Source organism: Brachypodium distachyon, chromosome 4 (assembly GCF_000005505.3).
Source record: "Brachypodium distachyon strain Bd21 chromosome 4, Brachypodium_distachyon_v3.0, whole genome shotgun sequence".
Classification (NCBI taxonomy): Eukaryota; Viridiplantae; Streptophyta; class Magnoliopsida; order Poales; family Poaceae; genus Brachypodium; species Brachypodium distachyon.
In genome coordinates this window covers 18,561,246-18,574,790 of record NC_016134.3, presented here as the reverse complement: position 1 = coordinate 18,574,790, position 13,545 = coordinate 18,561,246, and the positions used below count along the sequence as shown (strand labels likewise).

Sequence of the window (13,545 nt, the reverse complement as noted above, 5' to 3'; positions counted from 1 at the left end):
AAGATGCGTGAGAAGCTCAACACGCACCGGATCCGGACCACAAGGGATCTCTACGCTCTCGCGCACAAGTGTGCGATGGCCGAGGAAGGGCGCCTGGCACCCGAGCTTGCTGCCAAAGCAGCGGCAAACCCATCGGAGGGCTCCGAGAAGAAGAGCTCCCGGAAATGCGACGGGAAGCAAGTGCTTGCCGTGGAGCTGGGGGCTCCCTACAGGCCCACCAAGAAGGCGGCGTCGGCGGGAGTATCGAGCAGAGCCGGCAGCGGCCGCGCGCTGCCCCATCCACACCAACGCCACCCACGACGCGCAGGACTGCCGCACTCTCCAGACCATCAAGGAGAAGCGCGAGCAGCGCCCCGAGGAGCGCCGCGCTGCCGGGGCTTGCTTCAACGGCGGGGATATCGGGCACCTCTCAAGGGACTGCCCGAACCACCCCCGCGGTGGAGCAGGCCGGGGCGCAGCTGGCGGCGACAAAGGAGAATCCGCGGGGGGTCGCGGTCAGGCCCACGGCGGCAAGGACTGGCCTCCCCGGGGGCGGCGACGATGACGCCGACGAGCCTGGCTTCCAGGAGCCTCGCGACGTCGCCTGCATCCACGGGGGAGCATATGCTCTCACGTCTCACGCTGCCGTGAAGCGGCTCACCGTGAGGTCTGCGCCCTCCTCCCCAGCGTGGAGGCGCAGCAGCCGTTGAGTTGGTCGCTTGTGCCAGTCACCTTGAAGTCGGACGATCACCTGATCCGTCCCTTGGGTTCAGGGGTGCTCTCCCTCGTGGTGTCGCCGATCATAAACAATGTGAAGAAGTCAAGGACTCTAGAACTCTTTCACCGCATCCTGTCCTTGTTCTGGTGGTGCGCCTAGCGCCGGTGAAGGGCGTGTGGAGGCAGTGGCGGACCCAGGAATGAACGAAGGAGGGGGCTAACTTATGACAAAACTAAATTGTTAGATGACAATGAATTTACGGTAGAAAAAAGCATGAACTCATCGGCCCAAACACCATTAGTCTCCAAAAAAAGTCTAAAGACATACAAAAATACATTTTTCTTAGATAAATATACCATCTGTTTCATAATTCTTGTCGAAATATTACATGCATCTAGACGTGTTTTAGAAATTTTTGGGCAATTTTGAGACAAAATCATGAAACAGAGGGATTTTTTCTTAGATAAATACCAATCAAAAATGTTTTGGAACGAATCGGCAAACCAAAAGTAATCTATTTGGGTGTGGAGATTTTTTTTTCCCGAACCTAACGACTAACGAGCGAGCTAGGATTTTTGGAGACCAACGGGATGGCGGGAGCCAGGATTGATCGATACGCATCGAACCAGGGAGACACCGAGCGATCACTTCGGCCTACTGGGCTGCGCGGACGGCTGGGCCTTGGGGGGCTATCAGGCTAGGCTTATCATATCTGCTGTGTCCTTCACTTGGGATGGACCCGTGGTACAGCCCGGTAGCACGGGCTGTAGGCCCGCCCCTGTGTGGAGGTGTTGCCAAAGCTGCGCAACACACACACACCCTCCTCTGCCTGCCATAATATGGCCTTCCATCTTGTTGATTATTTTATGGCGTATTTGGGCTGCTCGCAATGCCAAAGTATTCGCAAATGAGGACGTTCATGTATTGTACTCTCTAGCTTAGATCCTTGATGATCTCTTCTAGACTATACCGCACCGATAAAAAGCATAGATGCCAGCTTGTGGCCTGACTATCTTTCCTTCCTATGGTAAACTCTTGTTCTATTAATTAGTAATATATGAGCTGAACTTGTTAAAGAATGTTCTCTTCTTTGCAAAGGTTGCGCTCTAGACTCAATAATTTTGGCTGGAGCAATATATACTTCAAAATAAACTTAAGAGTATACATGACAACAAAACTTTTTTGTTGTGTTCTGTTTGGAATCGATTGTTCGATATGGTATTTATTACAGGATGCCATCTCACTTGCAGTTCAGGTAAAAAAGTAAAGCGAATACGAGACAAACAAAATTTTGATTCGACAAAAAGGAATGCCAACATGGTCATAGTAACATTGGTTAGAACTACCATATGGTAGAAATCTCAAACACAGAAACCACCTATAAGTTTTTTCACTTCACTTTCTGAAGTTTACTGGACTGCTATTTGTAGTTATTGGAGTTCTGTCCCAAGGTGAAACGAAACAGACAGATAACTTATATATACACTAAACATTATACACAAAATGACAAAATACCATAAATAATTTATGAAAAGCCTTTTTTAGGGCAGGGGAAGCCTTTGATCCTCATTGCTCGTCCACCACGCTCATGCTAGGCTTTGAGCTAGTCGGTACAATGGACTTGCCAATGAGGAACTTAGGGCGCTTGATATGATCACTGACCTGCTCTTGCAGTTTCTTCATCAGTTTCTCCTTCTCACCACATTTCTTCAGAAGAAGCTCATTCAAGTTTGGAAGATGTGGCACTCCAGACAAGCCATCATCACTGTCGTGCAGTGCTTTGCAGTTGTTTACCCAAAGTTGCTCAAGCTCAGGCATGGCCCCTTCCTCAATCGTCACAGTTTCAATCTTCTCAAGACCATCCATGTCAAGGAACTTCAGCTTTGGGAATTTACCACTACTGAATCGCAAAGAGTCCCCTATGTAGGAGTTCTCCCACAAGCCAAGCAAAGCCACATTGTGCAAGTTCCCAAGGATATTAACTTGCCCCTGCTCCAGCTTTGTCCCTAGCAGCTTCACTTTGACCAGATCATTGAGTAAAGTGATCCATTTAGGCAAAAAGAATAGACCTCCTAATAGCCTGAGTGAAGCTAGATGCTTTGGTGTTGCTGATTCATTCATCTTGGCAAGGAACTGAAGAGAATCAGCACGCACCTCAAGCCGTTCCAATCGATCGAGCTTCTCTATTGACCTGCACAGCTCATGTCCTTCTTCCTCTGTGAGACCTGTGGCTGTAACACCTAGCTTTTGCAGGTTCGTCAGCTTCTTGATCCTCGCTGCCACACCATTGCCATGTCCAACATTGAACGCAACTAACATATGCAAGTTTCTTAGCTTCTCGATTCCTTCGGGAGCCCTTACACTGAGTTGATCAATGTTGGAAATCTTGCAATAATCCCTGCGGTTGCAGCAAAGAAAGTTTGCCATCTTTCCCAACAGGTTGGTCTTCCGGTTATCCACCTTTGACTGCACCACCTTTTGCAATAGATCTTTTGAGAAGTCAACGCCAGCAAGAAGATAACGTAGCTTCTCAAGTTTGACAATTCCGTGAGGGAGTTCTGTCACCTGTGTATCTTGGATATCTAGCGTCTCTAGGTACCGAAGGTTTTTCAAAGAAGATGGAAGCTTTGAAATCTCTGTTCCTCTCAAAGAAAGATACCTTAGGTGATGCAGCTCCCCTATGTGCCGAAGGTCTTCATTTTTCACATTGATTGTATCTTCTAGGTCCAGCACTCGCAGAAGCCGCATTTTAGGAGAGATGAGAGAAACAGGGCATTCTCCAAAGACCGTCAATGATCGAATATAAGACAAGTTTATGTTTTCTAGTTTATCCTTCCTCCTCTTCCATCTGGATACTACCAGGTGGCGTATCTTACTATGTGGAACCTCATCGCATTGCTTCTCGATGATGAAGAGCTGGTTTTCCTCAACGGCCTTGGACAGGATGATCTGTAGAACCATGCTATGAATTCGGCAGCGATTAACTCTCACGCCAGGGATAATGTTCTTCTTTGAAGGCTGGATCATACTTCGGTTGATGAGCTCATTGTAAAAACGCTCTCCTACTTCTTCCACGGGCATATCACGGTTCTTTGCTATATAACCCTCTGCCATCCACCGTCTCAATAGACGGGTGCATCTGATCTCATGGTTCTCAGGGAATATACTGAGGTATAGGAAGATTGATTTTAAGTGATACGGCAAGCCATCATAACTTGAGACAATCACTCTAGTGATGTTGCGGAGATCTGACTCAAGCTCTGCTCCAAGGTGTTCATGCAACTTCATCCATTCCATGCTTGTCTTGGGCCTGTTGGCTAGGAGACCACCTATTGTGGATATGGCAAGCGGAAGCCCCCGACATCTCTTTAAGATATGACTCGCTTGCTCTGCCATTTCCTTGGATAAAGTATACTCAGTTGTTTTATAGACCTAAAAACGATGGAAACAGATTAAATTAATCATGAGTATTCTTGGAAAACAGAATAGATAAATGAAAAGGCATCTCCATCGGCATGGTGTTTTGGTCAACTGTTCTTTTAATTCTGATAAAAAATAAAAATTGGAATTCGTAAGGACCTATACATCCAGTTCTTGTCAATCATAGTGCTGCAGTGCACAAGTCATAGTAGTTCAGGGACCTTCCCAACAGTTCTTTTTCTTATGTTTACAAACGGCAACCATTTTTACAGAAATTTAGATTTGCAGCAGTTGAGAGGCGATAAGAATTGATATTTTTACACTAATCAGGTTAAAAAACACATAAGGTGTTGCAATCTGCCTTACAAGCTACAACTCCATTCCAGTTCTGTTATACGTACACCACTCCTATGTTTTGTTCAGCAACAGGGATGAGAGGAGCGACATTGACATGCAATAAATTTCAACAAAACAAAAAGCTTCATATATCTTACCGCATTGGCGCTTTGCAGAGGATTTTTTTGACAAACGCTTTACGGAGGATACCGGTGGTGTTTCAACAGTGGCATCTCATCAAACACGCAGAGGGCGTGTAACAAGTGCAGGGTCAGCGAGACAATGCCATAAGGGCGGATGGTTTGGAAATTGGAAGCGACTCCATGTGGCCTCCATCCAAGGCTCAGCCCTGTCGTGCACTCGCGCGTCCCTCATTCCATTCAGACGATGCTCGCGGCACCATCGTCGGTTTCCTTCTTCACATGGCCACGAGCCCACGAGTGCCGCCAGCCACCCGGGGTCCCGGGCCAGGCGAACGTGCTCTCCCTCTGCCAAAGAGTTCTCAGAAAAGCAGCGCCGCCAAGGGGTTATTTGCAAAAGAAGACGGGTTTCTCCTTGCATCTTATCCGCCCAGATAGGATCTGAAGGCCGAGGATGGTCTGAAGGCTTGCGATGTGAATTTTCCGAACTTAGGATTATTCTATATTTCGGCGGCTCTTGGATGTGAGATCTGAAAGGATGGGGCGAATCCTCGTCGATGTTTGTCGATGATTTTGATTTGATTGTTCAGCGGTCTCCGATAACTTGGTTTAATATTTTTGTTATGACATATGTTTGGTTGGCACGGAATGACGTAAATCTTACGAAATCGCATGGCCTGCTGCGAAAGGATTATCGAGCAATGGAAATTGAGAGCAGTGGCGGACCCAGCAGTATGGCTTGCTCCGGTGGCCGCCAGACCTAAAATCTGGCCGATAACCCTATATATATACTAGTATATGGTCCATATAATTTATGTTGATACTCGTATTTTATTTTTCGATTCTTTACTACATTTGTTGAATACAGAACAACATATACACTATTTTAGTGAATTGGTATTGTACATGGTTTTCTTCTGGGTAAACATCGCCACACCTACATTTTTTTCCTGTGTCCGCCATTGATTGAGAGGAGTGGCGGCACCTCTATAGGAGGGGTCAGGAGAATGAGCTACAAACAAAGTTAAGGGTGACTATTAATGTTCTAGATGTTTTCTTTTATGCTTGGTGAAACCTTACCATGGAATATAATTACAAGAAAATTATTTAAAAAATTCACATTTCTACAAAGATTTTGAAGAATGTTTTGGAATGTACTTATAGATACAGTACTATCTAGGCCTTAAATGATCTGACTCGCAATTAGGTTTTCAGTTTGATTTTTTTGAATTGGTTCGAATGGCCGAAGACATGGAAGAAATATTCGGTTTGATTTAGGTTGTCGTTAAAAGTAGACTTTATGAGTTTGGTCTTTGTTTTGGGTCAAATTTTAAATACCACTTTGCGAGGTCCTAATGGAACTATTGTTAGATATCATGGAAGTTATTTATAATATATTTGAATTTTAATTAAATACACATATAATGGAAGTCATATTTGGATTAGATATCATAGTAATTTGGTCTACTAATCTATGTCTTTAGAAAGTTTGAAACTAGCCAAAGTAGCACTACAAATTTAAGGAATGTCTAAACTAGTGAAAGGACATGAATTAGCTCTTAGTTCATAGAAATTTAACACCATAATATAGAATATAATAAATATGCAAAATTATATGTCATATAGAGTAATTATAGCGATATAGAGTAATTAGCTTAAGAATATATTAATGCATTAAACAAATAATTACTATACATTTTTATAACATGAAGTACTTAATGGATAAGAAATATGAATGTTGGAATATAGAAAGGAGGAAATGAAATTTCTTAATATGTTTTTGCAAAGTCTAATCTTACAATTGATGTATTTTTTATTTAAGAATGTAAATGTATGTGAAATTATCATATTGTTTTGGGATAAATGTTACTTGTATGGAGTAGCCGGAGCTATCACCAGTTACAAGCTATGGTCAATAGCTGAGCTGCCTGGACCTGTAGCTAGTTTCTAATTGAGTGTCTCCAACAGTCCACGTTACTGTTACTAAAACATATCACATCAGTATTTCGGTGATTTGTACTATCAAAAGTGATGCACATAATCAATTCACCTAATAATTTAAAATCTACTAAAAAGTGCTTAATATATTTATTTCAACACTTATTATCAAGATGTTAGTAATAACTGTGACATATATAAATAAAAACTCTTCATGTAGCTTTACTGTCGACATTTGTTAACATCTCATCACGTGAGATTCACCACTGCATACCAATATCACTCTCTCTTTTTTTAGCTACCAATATTACTCTTTTAGTATTGAAGCGATTGTTATAAGTTGAGATATTTTCTCCTGGGTGTGGGTATATATATAGGAGGTCTAGTTTTAAGCAAAAAGTTTAAAGTTGAGCAGATATATCAGAACCGTTGAATTAATAGCCAGATGTTATTTCCATTCTTCCGCTGTATTACCGTTGGATCAGCAATCCACTGAGCTCAAACGTGACTTTTCAATAGAAAGACCGTTTTTTCTCCTCCAAATAATAAGGGAAACGATATATCCCACCCGGCCGATCTCACGCACAGCATCGCCCGGGCGCACGGCCGTTGGATCTAAAGTGCCTAAGCCACGCAATCGTTATCCAGAAAGATCTCACCAGCGTCTTGACCGCACGCGTCCTTATCCTGAAGCAAGCCACGCACACTCCTCCACACGTTTTCCCCTCTCCATCCCCATCCCCATTGCCGCCTCCAAGCTAAGCTTCACACATCCGCCGCTGCTAGCTCTGTTGCAGCGCTACTGCAAGCGGAGATGCGCCCCGCCGCAAGCTGGCAGTCGGTGCAACAACCTACAGCAAGCGGGAGGCGGCCATGGCCACAAGTGCTGCAGCGGGGGAGGCGCCGATGCTGCGAGTCCATGGCTGCCGGTGCTGCGTGGCCATGGTCGACGGTGATGCTGCAGGGAGAAGCGGCGGTGCTGCGTGGCCATGGTCGACGGTGATGCTGCGAACGATCCACCGGTGCTGCAAGGACAACGCGAAGATGCTGTGACCGGTGTGGGGCGGCTCTGCGAGCCCTTGACCGCCGGTGATGCTGCAAACGGTGGGCGTTTGTGCTGCAAGGGCGAGACGAAGATGCTGCGACTGGTGTGCGGTGGTGCTTCGAGGCCATGGCCACCGGTGCTGCAGGGGAGGCGAAGGTGTTGCAAGGCCATGACCGCCGCCGGAGCTGCAAGGGCGAGGCGACGAAGCTGGCATCGGTGCGCGGCAGGGCTGCAGACGCTGCTGCAAGCGCTGTGCTACAAGCAGTGGCCATCTCTCCGCCAGTGGTACCGCAAGCCCATATCAGATGTGTTGCAAGCCGGCCGCCGGCACGACCGGTGAGGATCCATGGGCTCGTCATGTGAGGAACGAAGGGAGAGGGGTGGGGATTAGTTTCTTCTGTGGAGGAAAAACGTGGAAGAAGACGAGGATGGGGAAGACTCGAGATCGTTAATTTCTTCCACGTGACAGCCAGGGGGTGCGAGCGTTCCAAGCGGATGGTCCTAATGGTGGCTGACTTTTCCTCCAGGCCGCCTGGCCGATGCCTAGCACTCACCAGATAATAATGAGTAAAATGCATCAGAGATCTCCTAATTCTTACGTAAAAGTCCAATCAGAGATCTCCTAATTCTTACGTAAAAGTCTCAAGTTAGTCCTAATTTTTTGAAACTGCACATTTGAATCTAATTGTTTCATAAGTGGTTCTATTTGGGTCCACATGGTGGGTGTTAGAGTGGACTATTTTTTGCAAAAAAAACCCTGCCTTTTTCCTTGCTCTTCCCGGTGCCCCGTTCCCTCCTCTGCTCTCCTCCTCTCTTCTCCCCCCACCGAAATCTCTCTGCCGCCTCCATCTCATGCTCGGGCGAGCTCCCCTGCTGCCCTCCGCCCCGCGCGCACCACCCGATCCTGCCGCACCGCCCCGCGTTCTCCCCCGCGAGCGTCTGACCCTGCGCGCACCTGTAGCAACTGCGACGGGGGATCGTCTTCCCCGACCGCGGCCGGGTGCCACCGCCGCCCACGCCGTTGATTGCGAGCCACAGCACCCCGAAGCAGCGCGCCGACCGCGCGAATCCCCAACCGTCGTCCCCCATCTCTCTCTCTCTCGCTCTACAGCGCCCCCGCGTCGCAGAACCTCGCCACCGCTGCAAGCTCTCCGTCGCCGGCGGGCTCCACGGTACTAACTCCCGCACCCGCGTCAGAGATATTGCAAAAAAGCCATTATAAACTTTGCCGCCCCCGTGGTACTAACTCCCGCGCCCGCGCCGCGCTGAGCTCGTAGAACAGGGAGAATCCGTCGTTTCTCAGCTCATCGATCCTGCGGTGAGGATGCGAATGAGGGCCGTCAGCAGTGCAGATCTTGCTGACTCCTCCGCTCGACATGTTCTGGAGGTGGTGCCGCCGGTGGAGGCGGAGACGAGGCGGACCGGAGGGAATCGGGGACGAGGCAGACCAGCAGGAGTCGGGGACGAGGTCAACGGGGATCTCACGGTGTGGGATGTGAGGGGGACCGGGAGGAGCGGAGATGGTGCGGTATCTCGCGGAGCTGTTCTTCACCGACGGCGGCCGGCGCCGAGGCGGGAGAAGGGGCTCAGCCCATTAGCGCAGCCTTTCTGGAGTTGAATTCGCCTCTGTGTGGCCGGTGAGAGGGACAGAGGAGGGAGAGGACCGCTTAATAGAAAAGAGAGAGAAACAGGGGGATTCTGCAAGATTACGTTTAATGCTAACCGTCATGTGGGCCCAAGCGCCAATGTGGCATATGTCAACGCGGCACGTCACTCGGTCAGACGCGGGTGAACGCCCTCGTGAACTCCACTGAACCACTTATGAAACTATATTATGACTAAAGAACCTTTACGAAAGAGGACTGCGGGTGCATTTTCGTCAATAATAATCTCCATTCTCGAGTAACATAGGATTTGCCGTGTAGCATACCCAAATAAATTTTTTGTTGCGCGTAAGCACCTTTGTCAACCTTTGTTGAGACACCTCGTTCTGCAGCCGTTGCAAATGTGGATCCATAGCCAAAAGCACACGAGCGAGGGACGAGGAGCCGGCGGCGGCGGCAGCTCCTTCTGCCACCTCCGCCCCTCTACTGGGGATTCCACCCATCTAGCTGTGTCCATTCGAGTCGCCACCGCCGCCGCCCGCCTCTGATCCTCCTACTTCCCCGGGATTCCCCTCGCTGGTAAGCAAGCCCTGACTAACCCCCGTTTCTTCCTCAATATCTAAGTTCCTAGGGCTATCCCAGGCACCCTGACCTAATGAACTGGTGCTGCGAGTTGCAGTATACTTTGGGTATGTTTGGGCATTGCGTCATGTAATTTGTTCCCTGATAGTGATAGGCCATGAGCGAATACGATAGAAAATAGAAAAATGTAGTACTCTTTGAATAGGTCGTGGTTGGGAAATTGATATCCAGGCTAAAACTAAAGGTTCTGTGAAACTGGAACCCGTTTCATATGCCCATGTGCAATTCTGAGAATATTTAACACAAAGTATGTAAGTACGATTGTGGATACGCATGCCTTGTTTGGAATGACTGGGCAATTGGCATACGGACAATATTTTTTTTTGGTTAACAAGCTCCATTTAGTTTTGTCAAAACTCTCTACCGTACATATTATTTCTCTTGTTCTCTTGAGGATTATATGATGAGAGATTAGGATCTTCCATCTTGACACAAAACCATCGATTTTCATAGGAAGTTTTTTAACTGTTCCATTTATCTTAACTTTAAAACAAGGCTCCAATCAACAATTACGCTATCAATATGATACTTTATGTATTTCTATTTGTGAATTATGATGACTGAAAGATATAGTAATTAATTCCATATTTGGTAAAGAACTAGCTGTTAGGATAGGGGCTCACCTTCTGAAACAGGAGATCCTTGGATTCCTTATCCTGAAGTGGCTTGAGCTCGTAGACATGGCCACGCCCTTCTCCCACGTTCCCGGCGCAGTGCCGGGCGACGTCCTCACGCCGCGTCGTGACGATGACGCGGCTTCCCTTGCCGTTGTGGAAATTGAGGACTTGCCACACGTGTCCCCACTCCTCTTGGGAGAGCAGGTCATCGACCACGATGACATACCTCTTGTCCTTGAGGTGCTCCCGGACGTCGTGTGCCACTTCGAGCCCGAGGTGTTTCCTGAGTCGCCGCCTGAACTCGTCGGCGCTGTCAAGCGGGTGTGGCACGGTCACCCACGCACCGCAGTCGAACTCGTCGAGGAGCACCGGGTCGTTGCGCACGATGCTGACCAGGGACGACTTGCCCATGCCTCCCATTCCCCACACCGACACCACGGACAGCGCAGCACCGTTGCTGAGGGAGATGAGGTCACGAAGCTCGGCCTTCTCCTTGATCCGGCCGATCATGTCCAGCTCCTGGAACGCGAGCTCCGCGGCCGACAGCACGTCGTGGCCGGGGAGTAGTAGTATGCTGCCGGATGGCTGCTGGACATCTTCGATGCCACGTGGTGGGGGGTAGTTGTCCATGACGATGTGGTACCGCTGGTTGCGCTGGTTCAGCTCCTCGACGCTGGCCTTGAGGTCCCGGATCTTGGTGGCGATGCGGTGGCGCGCAGCAAGGGGCCCCGGGAGCCACGACCAGACCTGTGGTGAGCATGAGGAGGAGGCTGTGGCGGAGTAGAGCACGAAGTCGAGGAGGCAGTCCTCTACGTCGTTGGCAAGGTCGCGCACCTGCTTCACCCAAGTCCGCACGGTGTCGTTGCGCACGGCGGTATCGGGGCGCGCCGAGGCCACCCTGAGGAAGGACTGCATCATCTCCAGCTCGTTGCGGATGAACTCCACCTCCTTGGGCACGCCCAGGAGACGCGCCACCTCATCTGCGACGGCAGACCCTGCGCTGCTCAGGACCCCGTCCAGCACGGACCTCGCCAAGCTCACTGCCGTTGCTTCCATCTCTTGCACTCTCGCTCAGCTCACTCACACACAGAGGTTGCTAATGGGCGCTCTCTCTCACACACAGACAGAGAGGTAGGTAATGCTTTACTGTTTGGCGCGGTAGGCTGCTACTTATAGTGCTTTTGCATATGTAACTTTGGTGGGCACATCACTTAGCGGCCGACCAAACCGTGTCAGCAGTAGCAGTTTGGCTTGTGAAGGTGGGCTTCCTAGCTTTCTTGTGCTGCTTCAACGCATTTCACAATGAGTTGAAGCTTATGAGGTCGTGCCCGCACTGACAACAGGTCGACAAGATGGCTGACGAGGACAGACTTTCCTTCTTCAGCCCCATTTTCCATTCATTTTCCACCATTGTCGTGTCAGCCGTGCATCACCATCTCGTTTGTTCATTGACCTCGTATACCATTCTAGTCGAATCCATAGCCACGGTTTTCAAAATTTTATTATTTGAAAGTTTTGGAAACAATTGCAATTGAGGTTTCTTGAGTTTTATGCAAGCTCAAAGTTGATTTCTGTCTCAATCTATAGTTTCAGGTTTTCAGTCTGAAGTTCCCTCGTTAATTCGTCCCCAAGTTCTAAGGTGGGTAAGGAAGACTTAAGGACAAAGGAAAAGGTAGGATGGTGATGGTACCATTCTAGATTTCTAGGTGGTCAATGTAATTGCAATGCCGACATCTCTCCCTGTAACCTAATGCAACGATGATGATGCTCACGTTGGATGTTTCCATCCATTTTCCAAGGAGACTTCACAAGTCACAAATCTGTACAGTCAGCTAGCCATGACTTCATCGGCTTCTGCGGTCGGTGGAAAGATCCCAGAATATGCTGCTCAAGCTAAACTATCAGCAGCCATTGGTGTTACTCAACTTGGAAGGACGAAAGTTTCTTGAAAATAGTACTAGAATAGGTGAGGTTCCGTAAGCCTATTTGGTTTCTTGATGGAGTTTGCTTGAGCGAAACAAACAAAATTACAGACGTCCCCGCTGCCGGCCGTGGAACGTCTATTACTATATATTAAATTGGAATTGGTAGTGATTACCGCGGGCACCGTACGTCAACTTCATTAAATTTACATGAATATGTCACCGCGTCCCCTCCTGTACGTCCCGATGCGTACCCCCTCCCTTCGTGTAAAAATAACATCTCTCTTGTCTTCCTGACCAGCGCTCGCCGCCTCCTCCGACCGCTGCTTCTCCTCCCTCCGCCGCAAGCCTCGCGTCTCGTTCTGCACGCCGCAGCTGTCCTCCTCCTCTGCGAGCGCCGTCTCCGCCGGCAAAGATCTATGAACGGCCCGTCACAGCGGCGCTCCTCCCCTGTGCACGCCATCATGGAGACTGGATCCGCCGCCGCCGCCATGGATAATAAACGGTCCGAGAGAGAGTCGATGAGCCAGTCCATTGGGGAAGATGAGGTGGACAAGCCGTGGAGATGAGAGAGAGGCGACGTGTCTCTGAAGTCGCTCACGCACGCGAAAGTCAACCATGGTCGCCGAGGCAGCAACAACATAAGAGGGGCCGCATGAAGCGGCGGCGGCCCTCACGAGCTCGCTGCAGCCACACATGGCCTTGGCCTTGTTTGCGTTGGCTGCGTGCACCGTGGCGAGATTGGCAGAATCGGAGCGTCGCCCCTCTTCCATGACCATGTCCCATTCCCTCTTCCCTGACCACGGCGTGCCCCAGTTGCCCTGTCTCTAGAGTCGAAGCACCGCAGCTAACGAGGCGCAGTCCGGCGAGATCCAGGCAGAGACAAGGAGATGTGGGGTCAGTAAGGACAAAACGATCCACTGCCTTGTGCTTCACCTCTCGTGAGCTCCTCATTCAGATTCATTCTTTGATTCAACAAATCAATGTCCTCATTCAGATTCATTCCTCTATTAGGATATAGGGCGATGGAGATTTTTTTTCCTTTTTTCTGAGATTCTGTTTTGGTTGTTTGTTTTTTCTAGATATTTGTTCTTGCATTTTTCTATGACAGATCTTGTTACTTTCCGTTCATGGTTCAGATCTTTCTTCCAAATGTTCATGTTTCTAATCTTGTTTCATTTAGT

General features: G+C 48.8%; 1 protein-coding gene and 1 long non-coding RNA gene across 2 annotated transcripts; one reads left to right on the top strand and one right to left on the bottom strand.

Annotated features, from left to right (window-relative positions):
• Positions 1-1,973: 1,973 nt before the first annotated feature.
• On the bottom strand, positions 1,974-11,573 carry LOC100822464 (disease resistance protein RPM1). Its single transcript, XM_003575970.4, has 2 exons — positions 10,446-11,573; positions 1,974-4,129 (listed from the first exon to the last, which is right to left on the bottom strand). Exons 1-2 carry the CDS (start codon positions 11,493-11,495, stop codon positions 2,264-2,266), a joined length of 2,916 nt encoding a protein of 971 aa, XP_003576018.1. The 5' UTR covers positions 11,496-11,573; the 3' UTR covers positions 1,974-2,263.
• LOC106866863 lies at positions 6,903-12,434 on the top strand. Its single transcript, XR_001407924.2, has 2 exons — positions 6,903-9,759; positions 12,027-12,434. It is a non-coding gene; the product is annotated as an uncharacterized LOC106866863 (long non-coding RNA).
• The last annotated feature ends 1,111 nt before the right edge of the window (positions 12,435-13,545 follow it).

Bases quoted from the DNA above. Each gene is read 5' to 3' on its own strand.
- LOC100822464 (XM_003575970.4), bottom strand. From the start codon at position 11,495: ATGGAAGCAACGGCAGTGAGCTTGGCGAGGTCCGTGCTGGACGGGGTC. The intron at 4,130-10,445 runs GTGAGCCCCTAT...CATCGTTTTTAG, and splicing joins AGGATCTCCTGTTTCAGAAG to GTCTATAAAACAACTGAGTA.